Source organism: Micromys minutus, assembly GCF_963924665.1.
Source record: "Micromys minutus genome assembly, chromosome: 27".
NCBI classification, from domain to species: Eukaryota; Metazoa; Chordata; class Mammalia; order Rodentia; family Muridae; genus Micromys; species Micromys minutus.
The window spans coordinates 9,403,470-9,420,764 of record NC_137962.1 but is presented as its reverse complement, the minus strand read 5'-3'; the positions used below and the strand labels follow the sequence as shown (position 1 = coordinate 9,420,764).

Genomic DNA, 17,295 nt, shown 5'->3' with positions numbered 1-17,295 from the left:
CCTCCTTGTGCAGGACCTGAATGATCACTGTTTCTGGTGACACAGCAGATTCAAATAACACGGGCCTGCATGCCATTATTTGTATCAGTTAGGACTTTTGACTTCCAGGCCTGACTTAGTGATAGAATTCACTGACTAATGTAAATGATATTTCAAACAGAGAGCTTAGCATTTTTCCAGTCTTTGCCTCCTTGCCATCTCTTCTGTGTTGGTGCTGTTCCTCGGTGCCCATCTTCCCAAGGTTGCTCCTGGAGATTATTTCATCTACTTCACTCTGTAGCAGGAAAAGGGATTCCCCACCAAGAATATACATTGCCTTCAAAACCAGCAAATAGATGTCCACTGTACTCAGTGGTGTATAGGTGCAGACTGTTTTGGAGGTGGGGGTGAGGTGGAATGGGATGGGGAAGAGAGAAAGGAAAACAAAAGTTAAATGTGAAAATGTTAAAGAAAATAGGAAGTGCTAAAATTGAGAGAGAGAGAGAGAGAAAGAGAGAGAGAGAGAGGGAGAGAGAGAGAGAGAGAGAGAGAGAGAGAGAGAGAGAGAGAGAGAGAGAGAGGAAGGATGTAAGCAAGGGAGGCATTGGAGGAATCAAAGTCTTATTGGAATTAAGTTCCTGATGAGCTAAGTCAAAATAATTGCCAACTCAATGGCCACTAGAAAAGCAATGAATAGTTTGGATGTCACAGAACTCATCCCTTTCCTGAAGTCAGAGGTTCACACCCTCTCTCCTCAGTGTGCATAGCTAGTGATCTTTGTTGTGCCTCAAGCTTGGTTTATTTCCCTTAATTGCACACGAAATCATAAGAGGTGGAGAACGCAAACACACTTTAGATGAATGGTTAACATTCCTCTGAACCAGCAATAATTTATATAATTCACAGTATACATAAATCTTCTACATTCTGAGTGACATAATTTACTATTGCTCCAGTTTGGCTCACCAAACTTCAAGATTCCACCCACACTAGGGGCTCCGTGAGATTTATAGATAACTCTGCGTTCAATTCCAGCATAAATCACAAAAATAAAAACATTCACAGTATAAAGTCTTTCTGAGTTTTAAACAACTGTTGCAAAATTAAGTCTCTGTAGCATTTGGGAGGGAAATTAAGCTGAGATCTATTTCCTAAATATGTTTTTAAGTCCTCATGAGTTCATCTTTAAGTCAGCTCTGATTTCTTCAAGGTGATTATTCTGAGACTCAAGGTCATGATTCTCACAATTCTCCTAATTATAACCGCCAGAAGCTTTATACTTCTCTCGTGATTTGACGCCATGGAAACTGTTCACTGATTACAGAGTTTAGAAAGCATACATTCTTCCTAATACATATTTTTTCTTCATGATATTTAGAGATTTCCAGTGTGCAAAGTTGCAATTGTCTTTCTCTGCCTCATTTCAGACAAAACATTATGCCCTGTCTAGATGTTGTTTTTAAATCTTGGCTCTGGCACCTCATAGCTTTTTGATCTTGAACTTTTGCATCATGTCTCTCAGTCTCAGTGTACTCATTTGCAAAAATGAGATTATGTTCCCTACCTTGCATGGTTTGGGGCCAATTAAATAAGCTAGTGTGTCAAAAGTATTTGTGAATTATAAAATACTCTCAAATAATAAGCATTCTTATTGTGGTTGACACAGTCATAATTATCATCACATTTTTAGTGTTCTGACTTTAGCATAAATTCTACATGAGCTTCTTCCACTATCAAAGCAAAACAGCAAGTCTGAAACATTTTGAGGTGCATAATCTCTTGTTTTGTTATGAGAGAGGAAATTTAATTCAATGGTTTTAGTTTTCTAATCAATGGACCCATAAATGTGACATGATATAAAAAATATTTTTAATTTATGCATATATACATATATGCATGAGTTTATAGGTAGCATGCGTGTGCAGGAGCTCATGGAGTCCAGAAGAGGGCATCAGATCCCCTGGAACTAAAGTTGCGAGCTACCATGTAGGTACTGGGCATGCTCTTAACCATTGAGCCATTGTTTCAGCCACACTTGGCATGATTTTTATCTTGGTATTGATTATTGCTTGTTTAAAAATGATGCACGTTTGAAAACTATGAAACAGGTTTAGCAGAAATTTGTTTTCCAGGCTATTTAATGAGCTATGATTGATTTCTTCTTCCTTCAGGAGCTGGTTTGATGCATAAGCTCTTCTTTCAGGCGATCCTCTTAGCGGTGTGTCTAATCATTTCCGCATGTGCAAGGTAACCTGGTTTTGCTTCCTTACAATAGCATTTCATAATAAATGAGGGGCTGTAATTGATGGATAACTTTCTTGCCTCTTTCCATAAAACATGTTAGGGAGCTCTCTAGCTAAGATCTGTTCATTTTTTCTGGTGTGATACTGCCTTTTTTTTTTCTTTTTTCATGTACCTTCTCTCTCATCTCCAGTGCATACAGAAGCCAGCATACATTGCTTAGAGATTGATTTGACCATGTGCTACATTCTGTTTGAGCTGTGATGGCGAGGAGCGTTACAATCCAAGTTTCCATTTCATCTCAGAGCACTTGAAGTTCTCACTGAGTCTCTTACCTTTGCTATTGTAGCTTTTGCCTTAAAATACAGTAGAATCAAAACAAATTCTCTAAATTTTAGAGTCTAAATGATAGCAATATTTATCTGGAACTAACAGGGCAGTGTATGGGAACATATGAATTACTTCAGCCCTGAGTGGGTTAACAGGTTGAGAGAAGGTAAAATTTATAAGGGGAAATACGGATTATAGGAAGTATTTTGAAACAACAATCTTTGGTCACAGAAATTGATATTAAGAGCGATGTTATATTGAGGTTTAAAAGGAGCCTTAGGGCAGATGTCCATGTAGAAGTACTGTGTATACAAGCTTGTGGAACTTTGTGTTCCTGTGCAATGTCTTTCTGATTAGTTACTATCAGGCAATCATATGTAAAGATCCTTTGTTGATACCATCCTGATTTTATTTATTGTCTTACCCTATCAACTTTCACATACTTACTGTCAGTTCCAGAGGAGCCAGATTAACACAGCACTCAGTTCTGACTATCAGTGTGCTAAGGTCTACCTCCTATCCATGTTCTTGGTATGCATTCTCTGACCACCTTTTCTCAGAATTCTAGAATAATGTTCAAGTCCCATTAGTCTTAACCCTGTCCATGTCTCAGAGTCTTCGTTCCCTCTTCCTGGCACAAGAATATTTCCCTACACAAATGCCTTGTGACCTTACTTCTTTCTAGACTCTTTTTCAAAGTCTATGTTAGAGAAAACTTCCCTTGCATATATACACAGACACACAGCACCATTCATCACACAAATGACCTGCTTTTCTTTACTTCAGCACACTGTCTTCTGTATCCTCAGTGACAAGAGCTCATTGATATTTTTGAATGAACAGATGAAATGAAAATGAACAGTGAAGCCCTAAACACTCCAGTCTTTAGACTCTGGAGGCAAAGGTGCAATTTACTCTCAGTGCCTGCATCCTGAGGTCAAATGCCTCCACATTGCTCGGGAAGGTTGATTTTTCTAATCCCAACTCTTAGATTCTTTCACTTAAGTATGGATTTAGGCCTAGTGAGAGCTGCTATTTTAAAACAAGCCTCCCACTTAATTATGGGGTTTGAGGACCAATTTAGATTACAATAAGACCAAAGGAACAAAAGGAGGAAGCTTTATGGCTAGAAATAGATTGGAACATTCTTTATTAATACACCAAATTGGAAACTGATAATGTGCATTGGTACAATAGTGGCTGGAAGGAAGTGTGAGGAGCAGTCATAGTCAGCACTCTCTTTCCTTAGTGTGCTTCAAACTTCCAAGTCGGTCAGGAAACCCTGTTTCATATACGACAGGGACTTCAGTGAAGCATTCCTCTTGGGCCAACATATGCTGATGTCACTACTAAATACTTTATATTTCTTTTCTTTGTTTCCTATCATGCAGGCTGCTCGCTAATTCTCCACATAGTCACGTCTGAACATATACTCCTACCCGTCCTAACTCTATCCCCCAAGTGCCAGAACTACAGACATTTACTTATATACCGGGGCTTTTGCTTTTATTATAAAAAGCTACATAACAGTGGTTAAAATCAGACACCATGTATAATGCCAACAATGTATACAGTTCACTTGAATTCTTGACAGGTAGAGGAGTATGTGAAGATATGGTCAAGCAAGAATGACTACCTTGTAACTGACAATGATAGTAAGTCACCATCATGTGTAAATTGTCTCCTGATTTGAAAAATGCACATGTTCCATGGAATAAAAGAAATAGGTCTGCTTGCAGGGCTGCCATTCCCCTGAGAAGCTCAACCAGAAGCCTTTACACAGTTTGTTTCTGTTTCCCTCATGTGATTATCCTACTTCATTGATCAGTAAATCTTATTTCTTCAAACTACTTTCTAAACCATCATTTCTTACTATGTCTATTATCCATATAAAACTGCTAAAGAGCAAATAACTAAGACTTATCTTGTGTTTTTCCTGCCCTAGGTTTAGTCACTACTCTCAAGTTCCAAAGGTTTTTTTTTTTTTTTTTTTTTTTTTAATTTTAGGACATTATGAGATCTGGGTGCCAAGTTCACTCATTAGTATTAGGATGCCATTCTAGTCTGTCTGTGGAGAGAAATCGGGACTGTTTGTGCATATATAATGACATTGGTACTTCTATGTGGAAATTATGTATCTATGCACACATAAAGTAGCCCAAATGTGTTAACATTGATATATCTGATTAATCCAATGCCACATGACTCATTCCTGGTTTCTCTGTCACCTCTATTATCCTCAGGCCTCTGCTCTGGGAGCAACTATGAATTTGATTTCCACTGAATTAATTTCTGTCATGATATATATATATATGTGTGTGTGTGTGTGTGTGTGTGTGTGTTTGTGTGTGTGTTTGTGTGTGTGTGTGTGTGTGTGTGTGTGTGCAGAAGTTGTGTATTTCAATTCAATACTTTCTCCTGATTCTATTGTTGATAACATAATCCATGCTGATCAGGCAGAACACTTAGTGCTATTTCAATCTTTTGAATATCTTTTATGATTTTAAAATTATCATTTTAAAATATTAAAAATATTTTTAAAATAAATTCTTAAAATTATCTTTTGAGACTTGCTTTTTGTACTAATATGTTGTTATTTTTGTAGAAAGTCCAATAAGCTCCTGGAAAGATGTGTTCTTTAGGGTTTGGAGAGAATATTCTATAAATCTTAGTTCAGTAGGAGCTCTGACTTAGGAGGAGACTGCTAGAGAAGCTTCCTTAGTGTCACCTCATGAATGAGAAGAGTCAATATAATCAAGGAAGATTTATATAAGATTATAAGAGAGAGATGGAGAGAGGGAGAGAGAGAGAGAGAGAGAGAGAGAGAGAGAGAGAGAGAGAGAGAGAGAGAGAGGAATGAATCAGGATTTATGAAAGAGGCAATAGGAGATCTGAGCACCATTGAGTTAAATAACACCACAGGTCAAATGGACCTAACATCCACAGAACATTCCATCAAAACCCTAAAGAACATATCTTCTTTTCAGCAGCTCATTGGACTTTCTCTAAAACTGACAATATATACAATGCAAGCTTCAAATGATATTTTAACAAATTGAAATAATATCCTGTATTGTATCTGACCAACACTGATTAAATCAGTGACCACAAAATCTGAACAACTCACGACATTTGAGTTTTTGAATGAAAACTGGATCAAGACAGACATCTAGAATGAATTAAAATTTTCACTGGCCAGAAAACATCTTGTTTGCTTCAGTTTTTGGCAATTTTTAATAAAATTTGTACAAAAACCAAAGGCTTGTACTGAGCTGTGTATTCACAACAGATAGAATTGGCGAATAAGACAATAAGTCTGCCTTAATTGGGAACAAAGTGCCAAATTGTGTTTCAAGATATTTTCACCATTTTCCTTCCTACTAGCGTTGGTGTCCCTGCTGTTGGTTATGAACATTTAGGAGCTCACCATGTCTGATAAATATACAACCATTGTCAGTAGAGAAGTTGGAGCCATTCTGACACATAGACAGCCATTGCTCGGCATGTTAGCTTGCATTGTCTAATGACAAAAGATGTTCTACATTTCTTTAAATACTTAACATGCATGTTTTCATTGGCTGAGGTGTGGCATATGTTCACATTTTTCACCCATTTTGGTTTTTGGGTTTTATTTTTAAACTTGGATACGAAGTAGCAGGTTACATTGTGGCATTTGCATACACATATACCATAAACCTTGTTATTTTTCAGCCACCTTATTGCTGAGGTTTGTTCATATATAATCTAGATAGGATTCCTTTAGGAGATTTGTGATTGGCAGACATTTTCTTCTGATTCTGCGTTGTCTTTCATCCTCCCAACAGTATCCTCCCCAGCGAAAGCGTCTTCTCTTTAATCTTTAGAAAGTTTGATTATTAATCTTTTTCTTTCAGAGACTCTGTACTTCATACTGTACTTAGCAATCATGGCCAGACGCAGGTTTTTACAGTTTTCATCTATGATGCCTTCTGGAAGTCTTATATTTCATGGTAGCTTCTGACTATTTTAACTTTAATGTGTGATATAAAATATATGTAAGAATTCATTCTTCTGCTTTCAAATAGTTAATTGTTTCCAGACCAGTTGTCAAAAGGACTATCTTTCCACTAAGTGGTTTTTATGTTCCTGTTAGCAATCACTTTACAGGACTGGAGAAAAGGCTCAGCAGTTAAGAATGAATTCTCTTACAGAGGTCCCAAGTTCAAATCCCAGAACCCACTTCAGGTGGCTCATAGCAGCCCTTAAGTTCAGCCACAGAGTGATCTCATGCATCTGGCCTCCACCTCTGTGAGCACTGCACTCACATGAATATACTGTTTTTCCTACACAATAGACATATTCATAATTTAAAGAAAAAAATAAATTGTTTTTAAAAAGACAAATTTGCTTAGCACACACATGTGTTTCCGGTTCAAGGTCTCTCTTGTTGCCATATCTGCCTACCCTTTTGCTGATACACTATTTTTATTTTGGAGCTATATAGTAAATCTCGACATTCAGAGTATATTCTTAGTCTAAAAGAACACCTATGTCCTGGAAATGCAGATTTAATATGCTCAAATGACACAATTTTGTTGTTTCAGATGGTTTGTAGGAGGAAAATTAGCCAGCATCTTTACATGTACTCTGCTGATCACAATAGCTTGTGAGTAACTTTTCCAGATTGCTGCTCTAATTGGAATTTACTCAAGTTTTGGTATTTAAAATAAATACATGTATATATTTCTCATTTCTACTCAAGATGTTGTGAAATCACTGTTTCTCAACCTTGCCAGCTATCTCAGAGCTGCCACCTGTGCTAGGTAAGTGCTACCTCTGGACCTATCACTGTCTGGTCAAAGATGACAGAATCTAGTGTTTCGTAGGCTTCTGCTATGTAAGAGATGGTAAGAGCTACGTGGAGGCACAGTTCTGGTCAGGATATGGAGAATATTTTCCTTTACTGCTAAAACCTAGTAGCAGTCACAGAATTAGGCTTTATTCTCAAAAAATATAGAAAATTATATTTTAGGGTCCCAAGACATTGGAAACAATAGGAAATTAGTGTCCTTTTCAATTCTTTTTAGAAGTGCCATTATAAATTTATTGTGTTGCACTTTCAAAATATATTCTAATGTCTTTGTAGTATGGCTTCTCAAAAGCCTGGCAAATGATCTGTTGAAAAACACAATTTCTCTCACCTTCCTAACTCTCCTAACCCTCATTCCAGAGGGCTCTCAGGGTTTGAGAGATGCTCACAGAATTTAAAGTAGGCTTCTCGGTGCCATCTCATTTCAAGGCAGTCTGTGTTGATGACCTTAATATCACTGAGGTTGTTGAAACCAGCTCCTGTGAGCTTAGGGACAGAGCATGCTCTGCAAGTCAGATTAGTGTGTTGGCCTTTGCACTTCACTTTATGCATACTTGTTTATGGAATCGTGGTCTTGATTCTCAAATCACAGTGGAGTGAGTGAAGATCTGTTTTGTTTACAACGCTAGAAAATATGAATTTACTGACATTTGAGTGACATTTCCTGTAATTTCTAGCCATTCAGATTTCTGGGGATAGCCATTGATCCAATTTAATAGATAATTTGGTGTTGGGATCGCCACCCAAATCTTTGCTCTTAAACCCTTGTTGGCTACATTTGCTTACAATTCTTCTTAAATAATTACCTCCTAGTCATATTCTAAATAATTTTAGATCTAAGTGGAGGCTCACTGGCTTGCCTTTTCCAGTTCTACCTACAGATTTTCAGAAATAATTGAATATTGTGAATTAATCTTTGAGTTTCATATATATGAATTTCAGACGCTTTTACCAACTCTTACCCTATGTTACCTCCTTTTCTTCTCCTGCTAACCCTCCATTCTTATCAAATTGGTTTTGCTTGTTGCTTTATTGTAGAGATCAAGTGCAGGCTTTGTGCATTTGTAAGCATGCTCTACACAGCTGGGATACACCCCAAGACACTTTCTTGCTCTTGGTGGCTCTGATATTTATTTCTGTTATCCCAGAACTGCCTAGTGTCTTCATTCTATTTTCTTGTGTGTATGTGTGTGTGTGTGTCTGTGTGTGTGTGTGTGTGTGTGTATGCATGTGTGTATGTATACATGCATGCATGCATGTTTGTGCCTGTACCCCACTAAGTTTAAATGACCATGGTTGGGAGGTTATTTACTGAAGCATGAGCAACTTATTAGTGGCTGCACCCTCAAGAAAGTGATATCCTTCCCCTAACCAACATTCATTGTCAATAGTCCCCTCAGGGAAGAGTGTGGTTCCCAGAGCCCTTCTTCCTCCCCCGATGAAATTCTGATGAACACACTCTCATGCAGATTGTGTGCAGGCAGCCAGATCTGCAGTGAGTTCACAAGTACATAGTCTGGGGTGTGCCATGTCTGTAAGGCCCTGACTCTCAGTGCTGTTCTCCACCTCTACCTCTTACATTCACCCTGTCATCCTGTGACACTCCATGGTAGCTCAGCTTTGTATGCCAAAATGACACCAAAACAAACAAACAAAATCATTCTTAACCCAAAAGGTTATCTTAAACCCCAAATCTCAGAGGTAATAATAACGTTAAGGCTTATTATACAGTGAGGCATATATAAATTGCTCCTGCTTAAAAATTAAATGTACAATTAATTGGAAATAAAACTTTTCATTATCTGTAAAACTTCTGTGGTAAAGGCAAATTCCTTAAAGTAGCATTAAGGGTAGGGCCTCTAGACACAAAAGCCAAAGAGGAACTATCTTCTGTCTCCAGCTCTAGGCCTTCTGAATCCTAGCTCTTGGGGATCTTGAGTCATTATGACCTCTCTGGATAATCTTTTCACATTTGCTATAATAATCTTGAAAAGATAAATCCTGTAACTTTTTATTACTTTGTAGTGTCTTTGTTTGTTTGCTTTTTTCTTTCTTTCTTTCTTTCTTTCTTTCTTTCTTTCTTTCTTTCTTTCTTTCTTTCTTTCTTTGTTTCCTTCCTTCTTTCCTTCCTTCCTTCTTTTCTTCCTTCCTTCTTTCTTTCTTTGTTTCCTTCCACTTCTTATTATCTTTAATTTTTTTAACAGTCCAGTCATTGTCCACATCCCAGTTCACCCTCCCACAGGTCTTCATCCCATTTCTCCTCCACATTTCTCCAAGAGTGAGTTCCCATCCCCCGACCTCACCCCACCTCCCCTCAAGTCTTCCCCACTCCCTGATGTTTTAAGTCTGTAGAAAGTCAGGCTCATCTTCTCTCACTGAGGCCAGACCAGGCAGCCCTCTGCTGTATGTGTCGGGGTCTTGTTCCAGCTAGTGTATGCTGCCTGGTTGGTGGCTCAATCCTGTAGCTTTTACCCCTTGATTTGTAGCATCAGTTAACTTATGAAAACTTGACTACTAACTACACTCTGTACCAAGTACAGTTTATCTGAACAGTCATTAAAGTATGTTTCTTCCATGGGTCTCAAGGTCACAAAACCAAGGTGTGTGGTCAATCTTAATATATCAGAATACAATAATACTCACATACATTCAATAGACAGGGTAAAATAAATTCTTTATGGTAAATGACAAGTATGGATCTAGTAATTAGGCCAAATGAACACCGAAAAGGAAGTTTCCTTAGACTGAGAGAGGTATGGGGTGTGGACGGGCAGGCCTTCCTGGAAGAGGGACTATGTCATCTGTCATGGCTACTTTCCCAAGTAAGTTTTCTTGTATACCCCACTGCTCTGTGCCCTTGCTCTGTTCTTTCATAAAAGCAAACAGATCAAGACTGCAAGTACATCTTCCACTGACATTCTCATGCACAACTTCATTTATGGGATAAGAGTTATTCTTTGATGATTAATGTATGTACTTTGACCTTTCCCTCTCTTCTTGTACTGTTTCTCCATGTTTCTTGTCTCCTGTTTACCAATTTTTATGTGTTCATCTTCTTATATGAAGATCTGGAAAACAAAAACCGTCTCTACTCCAATGCTTTCAAAATAGCAGATATATACATATTCATCATCTCAATGTTTTCTTCCTCATTACTTGAAGGACATTTTATAGCAGAGACTTCTGTTCCTGTGTGTTAGAGATATTACAACTCTCTCCTCTTACATAAATGTATCTAAAAGATAATGAGGCTTATATGTATTTATTAAGATCGAGTCAAGAACCATTCATGTTCATTTACTTTCCCTTGACATACTATCTTTGTGAACTCCCAGAATATAATAATATATTTAATATATTATTTAGTATAATATGTATTTAATATATGATGTATAATTTTATTTGCAAAAGAAAAGAGTGACTCATTAGTTTCCTCTCACAATCAGTGATGCAGGTCCAAGGGATTGGAGGAAATCACTGAGTACAGTCTAGCAGACAGCCACATTGAGCATCCCCCACACATACTGTATGATGCAAGGATAAATTTGATTATGTGCCCTCTCCATGGCATTTCAGTCTTCTCCAGCCATACCACTTTTTACAACATAAATCAATTTTTCACCTGCCTTCCTCCTTGACTTTAACGTGTAAGGTTGTGGGAGTTGTTCATGAAGATCATCACAGGTGTCCTGTGCCTCTGGTGACTCCCTTTAGCCCCAGTGTGAATGTTCTGCATACCTATGACAGACATCCTAGTACCAAAGTAGGTAGCCGGTTGTTTTAGTTTGATTTGTTGCTAGAGTAAAATCTCCCATGAAAACTGGAACCGAAAACAATATAGGAAAGGGGCTTATTTAGCCTAAAGTTCTAGGTCACATTCTATCACTGAGAGGAAATCAAGACAGGAACTCAAGAAACTAGTCACACTGTATCCACAGTGTAGTGCAAAAGCAACACATGCATATGTTCTCCTCTCAGCTAGATTTCCCCCTCTCCTTATATAGCCAGGGCTTCCTTGCCTAGGGACTTTTCTGCCCACAGTGGATTGGGTCTTCTGACCTCAATGAACACTTATAATAATTTTCTACAGACATGTTGCTCTAGATATTTTCTCAACTGAGGCTCTTTTCTCAAGTCAGTAGGTTGTATTAAGTTAATAGAAGTAACCAGAATACATGTGTTCTCTCTACTGCTAGATGAAAACTTTTTCATTCATGCTAAAGAAACACGAATTAATTAACTTTAGAAAGTTGAGACAAAGAAACTACAACCATGTTGTCCTCTAGGTCAGCAGTTTTCAACCTGTGAGTCTTGACCCTTTTAGGGGGTCAAAAGACCATTTTACAAGAGTTGCATAACAGATGTCCTGCATCTCAGACATTCACATTACCATTCATAACAGTAGCAAAATGACAGTTATGAAGTAGCAAGGGAGATAAGTTTATGGCTGGAGTCACCACAATATAAGGAGTTGTGTTAAAGGGCTACAGCATTAGGAAAGCTGAGAACCACTGCTCTGGGCTGTGATGCTATCTGTAGAATGATGCTGATAAAACAGTCATAAAACAGCAATTTGCTGGTTTCTATGGTGAGCTTTAAAGGTTAAAACCTGCCTGGCTTGAGAGAAAGGGGCACTGAAAGCTGCCAGGGGGTGGGGAGAGATGGGTAGAGAGTAAACCTAAGTTGAGGCTCCACTCTCACTCTTCCTAGCTGAGATTGTTCAGGCTAGTTTGTGTATGATTAGATAATACAATTGTGTGTGTGTGTGTGTGTGTGTGTGTGTGTGTGTAGAGAGAGAGAGAGAGAGAGAGAGAGAGAGAGAGAGAGAGAGAATTGTTTATTTATTTTCTTTTTTCTCTAATCTAGATTTGACAGCACTTGAGGAACACATGTGATGAATGTCTTCAATCTCAATATCTGAGAACAGTAATTTGCAGTTTTCTTGGAATCGACCACTTTATTGGAGAGCAATGAGCAAATGGATAACAGAAATATTAATTTTGACAGTTATTTTTTTCTAAAAATCTTAATTTCCACATGTAATATTAATTGGTTAGTGACAATAATATTAATTTAGTTTTCTTTCAAAAACACTGTATGTCAAAAGAGAAGAGACAGGAGAAAGTAACAGAGGACAGATCATGTGGAGTAATGCTCCCTTGAGTGGACCTCAATAGAGTGGACTAATAGAATGGACCTCAAGCGTTTCTTTTGAATAGAGAATTCTGTGACAGGCTCAGATCATGAATAGCTCATGTCTGCCCTCATATATCTATGCCTTTGCTAACCTACTTTAATTAAACAATGCAAACAAGTTTATATTATTCATAAAATCTGCATAAGAAACAGGCACAGTTTGTAATGCAATACAATAAATAAATGCATTTGAAAATGTGCATTAAGTTTTTATCATTTTTATTGGATAGTCTCTGTATTTACATTTCAAATGTTATCCCCCCTTCCCCTCACTCCCATTCCCTTCCTCCTTTTCTTGCTTTCATGAACATGTTCCCAATAGATGCTACTGTTTGCTTCCAGATGTACATGTCTTGAAACTTTGATTGTCAGTGTGGCAGTGTTAAGAGGTGGTAGGACGTTTAGGAAAAAGGGCCAGTGGGATATTCTTACATCTGAGGGAACTTCACTCAGTATAAATGGTCTGCCCCTCAGTCTGTCTCTGGCCTTCTGTCCAGCTATATGATCACTTTATCCCATGTCTACCATATGATGTGGTGCTATCCACCTTGAGACCATCACTAGAATGATAGGATATGTTGGCACTATGCATCTGAACCTGCAGAACTATAGGCCAAGAGAACCCCTTTCCATCACTCAATATTCTGCTTCTGGTATTTTATTATAGTAACGAGAAATAGACTAAGAGAAAGGCAGACCATTGATGGAAAATGAGCAGAGAAAAACCATTCCTCAAATTATAAATTCTTCTCTTGTACGATTTTCTTTACTAGTTTTCTTTTTAATTTCTGGGGAATAATGATCATCTTTCATTCACCTTGTGATGAAGATGAGATACAAAAGTTCTTTAAGTACAAAATAAAGGGAAAGATGCACAGCTGTTACATATGAGCTGAAGGCCTAGGTCCATCCCATGTGTGCCCTTTGATTGGCTGCTTCGTCTCGGTTTGGCCCCTGTGTAGGGTTTTGTGATGTCCTTGACCTCTCTTGCTCCTTGAATCTGTCCTCTCCCTCTTCCACAAGAGTCACCATGCTCCACTTATTGCTTGCTTGAAGGTCTCTTATTTGTTTTTATCAGTTGCTGGGTGAAGCCTCTCTGATGACATTAATGCTAGACTCCTGTTTGTAAGTATATCACAACACCATAAATAGTGTCAGGGATGGGCTCTGTCTCATGACATGGTCCCAGTCTGGGCTTAGCCGTTTTTTTTCATTTCTCTTTACCTCTGCACATCTTGTAGGTAGGACACATTGTGGGTTGATGGTATTGTGGCGGGGCTGGTGTTCCAGTTTCTCTGCTGGAAGTCTTTTCTGAGTACAGAAGAGGAGCATATGAATGAGGCTTTAAGATAATGTAATCATTGATGCCTTTTGGGCAGTTGTGTCTCCATAGTTTCATTTCTTCCAGTATTATCAAGGACATTGAAACTCTAAGCACCTGGTTGTGATGGTTTCTATATGCTTGGCCCAGGGTGTAACACCATTTGGAGGTGTGGCCTTGTTGGAGTAGGTATGGCCTCGTTGAAGAATGTGTCACTGTGGGAGTGGGCATTAATACCCTAGTCCTAGCTGTCTGGAGGTCAATCTTCCACTAGCAGCCTTCAGATGAAGATGTAGAAGTCTCAGCTCCTCCTGTACCACGCCGGCCTGGATGCTGCCATGCTCCTGCCTTGATGGTAATGGACTGAAGCTCTGACCCTGTAAGCCAGCCCCAATTAAATATTGTACTTCTTAAAAAGAGGGGCCTCTCCATTCTTTATTTAGTCCCAGTAAGTTAAGGGGTGAGAGTGAAGCAGGGCCTTCTAGGTGAGGATGCTGCTGACAGACAGTAGCATCTCAGCCAAACTCCTGTATGTCCTCATGTTGGCACAGCGAGTTGCCCTGCAGATTGAGGAAGACGAGCCTGGGGCAGGAGACAAGATGCTGGAGTGCTGCAGACTGCTGGAGGTACTTATTACATAGTAACAGCTCCTGCAGCCAGGGAAAGTTAGCCATACCATTCAAGTTCTCCAGGGCATTATCACTGGCCCGCAGCACCTCAAGACAGCACAGAGCAGCCAGGGCTGGGGCCAAGGCTGGGGGACGATTATGGGTCAGATCAAGACGGGTGACCAAGAGCAGTTTTTCCAGACGGCAGAGTGCTGTGAGATCCTCGTGAGCCAGGGGCAGCACACCCACGTCAGCACACTCCATCTTGAGAACACTGTTTTCCAGCAAGAACTTGCTGCACAGATCATCCAAGTAGGCTGCTTCCATTAGGTCTGCAGCTTTGAGGGTACTGAAGTACCGTAGTGTTTCTTTCTCATACAGGAGGGTCCAGTGCCTGCATCAGCAAGATGGTGCTCAGCAGGCAGCATTTATTCTCAGGCTCCAGCTCCTGCAGCTTCATACAAGGATTCAAGCTCAGAAGGTGGCCTTTTCCACTGTCAGCTCACAGGTGAATAACTTCATCGGTGGCTGGGTCTCAGCAACAGCACTCCCGGAGGCCTTTTAAAAGCTCACATTCCTTCTGAGCATCACTTTCTGTCCAGATGAAACAAAACATGTGCTGGGGCAACTGGTCATTGAGAGAGGCAGCGTGCAGGTCACAGAGTCAGACAGGGCTGGGCCGGCTCCTGCCATCTGGAGTCCTTCACTCCACACTCAACCATGAGTAGCAAGGTCCCCATCCTGGAGCCCACTCTCCAGGCTGAGAAGAGCAGACTGAGAGATAGGCTTCTTCCCAGCTCACAGGCAGGCAGCACAGGAGCCAGCGGTGATAGAACCAGGCACTCTGATTACTGCGGCCAGTAAAGAGGGCATTCTGCACCAACTCCAGCTCTTTCGGCAGTACATTTTCAGGAAGCTGTCCAGGTGGGCCAGATTCTGGCTGCGGGTACAGCTGGCACAATCATGTCGGGAGGACTATTTGGAGAAGTTACGAGTGATGAGGCTGTCAGTGAAGGCTAGTTCCTCTACAGGGGTGGCAGCAGCTTGTGTAGCTACAAATCGCAGACAGTCCCAGCAATGAACGTTCTGCTCAGCCTCGAGGAAGTGAGCACACAGCTCCAGCTCCCAGGCTCAGTTGGGTTCAGGCAGGCGTCTTAGCAACCAGCACCGGTGGTACCAAGCGCCATAGGACTTTGGGTTCACATGCAGACAGCTCTCTAGGATGCCTACTTCTGCCTTCACATGAGCAGCCAACTCCTCACAGGACTTCTGGTTTCTAACTGCTGAAGCACTTCTCAACTCTGTTCCAGAGGGTGGCAAACTCAGGGTTGGCTTCCAGAATCCGGCTTGTCAGCTCTAGCACGGATTCATCCAGCTCACCAGCTTGCCGCTTCTGGAAGAGAGCTTGAATGGCTGCCAGGTAGAGCTTTAGCTTCTGCTTCCGGTCTCTCCTTTTGGCCTCTGCCTGCTCTTCAGATGCCTTCACCTTCAGGTGCCCAAACATAGTTTTGGCTCAACGTTGGGGACAGGGGAAGGAAGGGTTCAGAGGTAGCCCGTTCAGTCTGTGCTGAGGAAATATTGTCTGTATAATGTTGCCTTGGTCGTGGTGTCTGTTCACAGCAGTAAAAACCCTAAGACAATGCTCTCCAGAGAACAGGCACTGGACTTTGTGAAACAGGTAAGGTTTCACATCTCTTACAAATGACTTCTGCTTCACAATCCAGCTGTTTTGCCCCCTTGAAGGTGTTGGAGTGTGATCTGGTGTTGATTTTTCCAACTTTCTCAATGAAGTCATTGTCTCAAATATTACTGGAGAAGAGCCACACGATAACTTACTCTCTGGAGTTGCCACAAGACATTCCTGATTGCTAAATAAACTAAGAAAACATCTGTTGCTTATCAAGATTTCCTGGACTTCCTAAAATTGATAATTTGTCCCCAAAGCAACATCTAAACTTTATCAGGGAAAAAAACTGGGGAAGCTGCCCTGGAGCAAGATTGAGACATGCCCAAACCCCTGAAAATTCTCATCCTGAGACCAACAGGAGGTAAGACAGCTCTTTCCCTGTTCTTAGTCTACGTGCTCCAGCCTATGACTTCTGCCCATGCCCTGCCCCATGCAATCTTTGGCCAAATTACAGGTTCAGCCCCCGTGCCCATAAGAACCTGCCCAGCATGTTCTTGGAACTCCTCTTCATGGAAATGAATCATCCCTGGCATCTCAGCCCCAGCCAATAATGTACACCAATCTGGAAAAGCCCCACTCACGTCTCAAGGTCTACACAGCCCTTGTTCATCCCAATAAGGTTGAGCTGTCTTACTGGAGTTCCTGGAAGTCTGTCATACTCTGAACCCTGCTCCTCTTTCCCTCCCTCCCCTTCATGTGCTGGTGGCCAACAACTTCCAGGGAAAGGGAAAGAAAACCTACCTAAAATATGGCATCTTTCAGACCCAGAGCAAGATAGGGGTATATGTTGTGGTTTGCAGTCAACTCAGACCTCTAACTCCAGCATCACTGATCTGCTGCACAAAGTATGGGGTCAATAAAAGAAATAAACTGATCAACCATTCCCAACTCTGTTATTTAAAGTTTTATAAAATTTGAAACTGTAACAGAACATTTATAGTTTTGTAATAGAATAGGAAATATGCATGTGGTTTCTGGTCCTGCCCCTTGACACAGAGCCACTAAAACCATGGTGATATCCTGGGTAACAGTGATGGCAGAATCTTATACAGAACTTCTGAACACATTGGGATTTTTCTGGAAG

General features: G+C 40.3%; 1 protein-coding gene and 1 pseudogene across 2 annotated transcripts in view; one reads left to right on the top strand and one right to left on the bottom strand.

Annotated features, from left to right (window-relative positions):
• TMEM71 (transmembrane protein 71) overlaps nucleotides 1–12,672 on the top strand; it is a 33,718-nt gene extending 21,046 nt beyond the window's left edge. Inside the window, exons 7-10 of the mRNA XM_080939718.1 lie at nucleotides 2,151–2,226; nucleotides 7,134–7,195; nucleotides 7,292–7,352; nucleotides 12,266–12,672. Of these exons, the coding sequence (XP_080795844.1) occupies nucleotides 2,151–2,226; nucleotides 7,134–7,195; nucleotides 7,292–7,352; nucleotides 12,266–12,281 (215 nt within the window). The 3' untranslated portion in view covers nucleotides 12,282–12,672. The remainder of the gene's footprint in view (nucleotides 1–2,150; nucleotides 2,227–7,133; nucleotides 7,196–7,291; nucleotides 7,353–12,265) is intronic.
• Nucleotides 12,673–14,397: 1,725 nt separating this feature from the next.
• On the bottom strand, nucleotides 14,398–16,028 carry LOC308438310 (geranylgeranyl transferase type-2 subunit alpha-like; annotated as a pseudogene). The gene has a single exon. The product of its transcript is annotated as a geranylgeranyl transferase type-2 subunit alpha-like (transcript).
• Nucleotides 16,029–17,295: the final 1,267 nt, after the last annotated feature.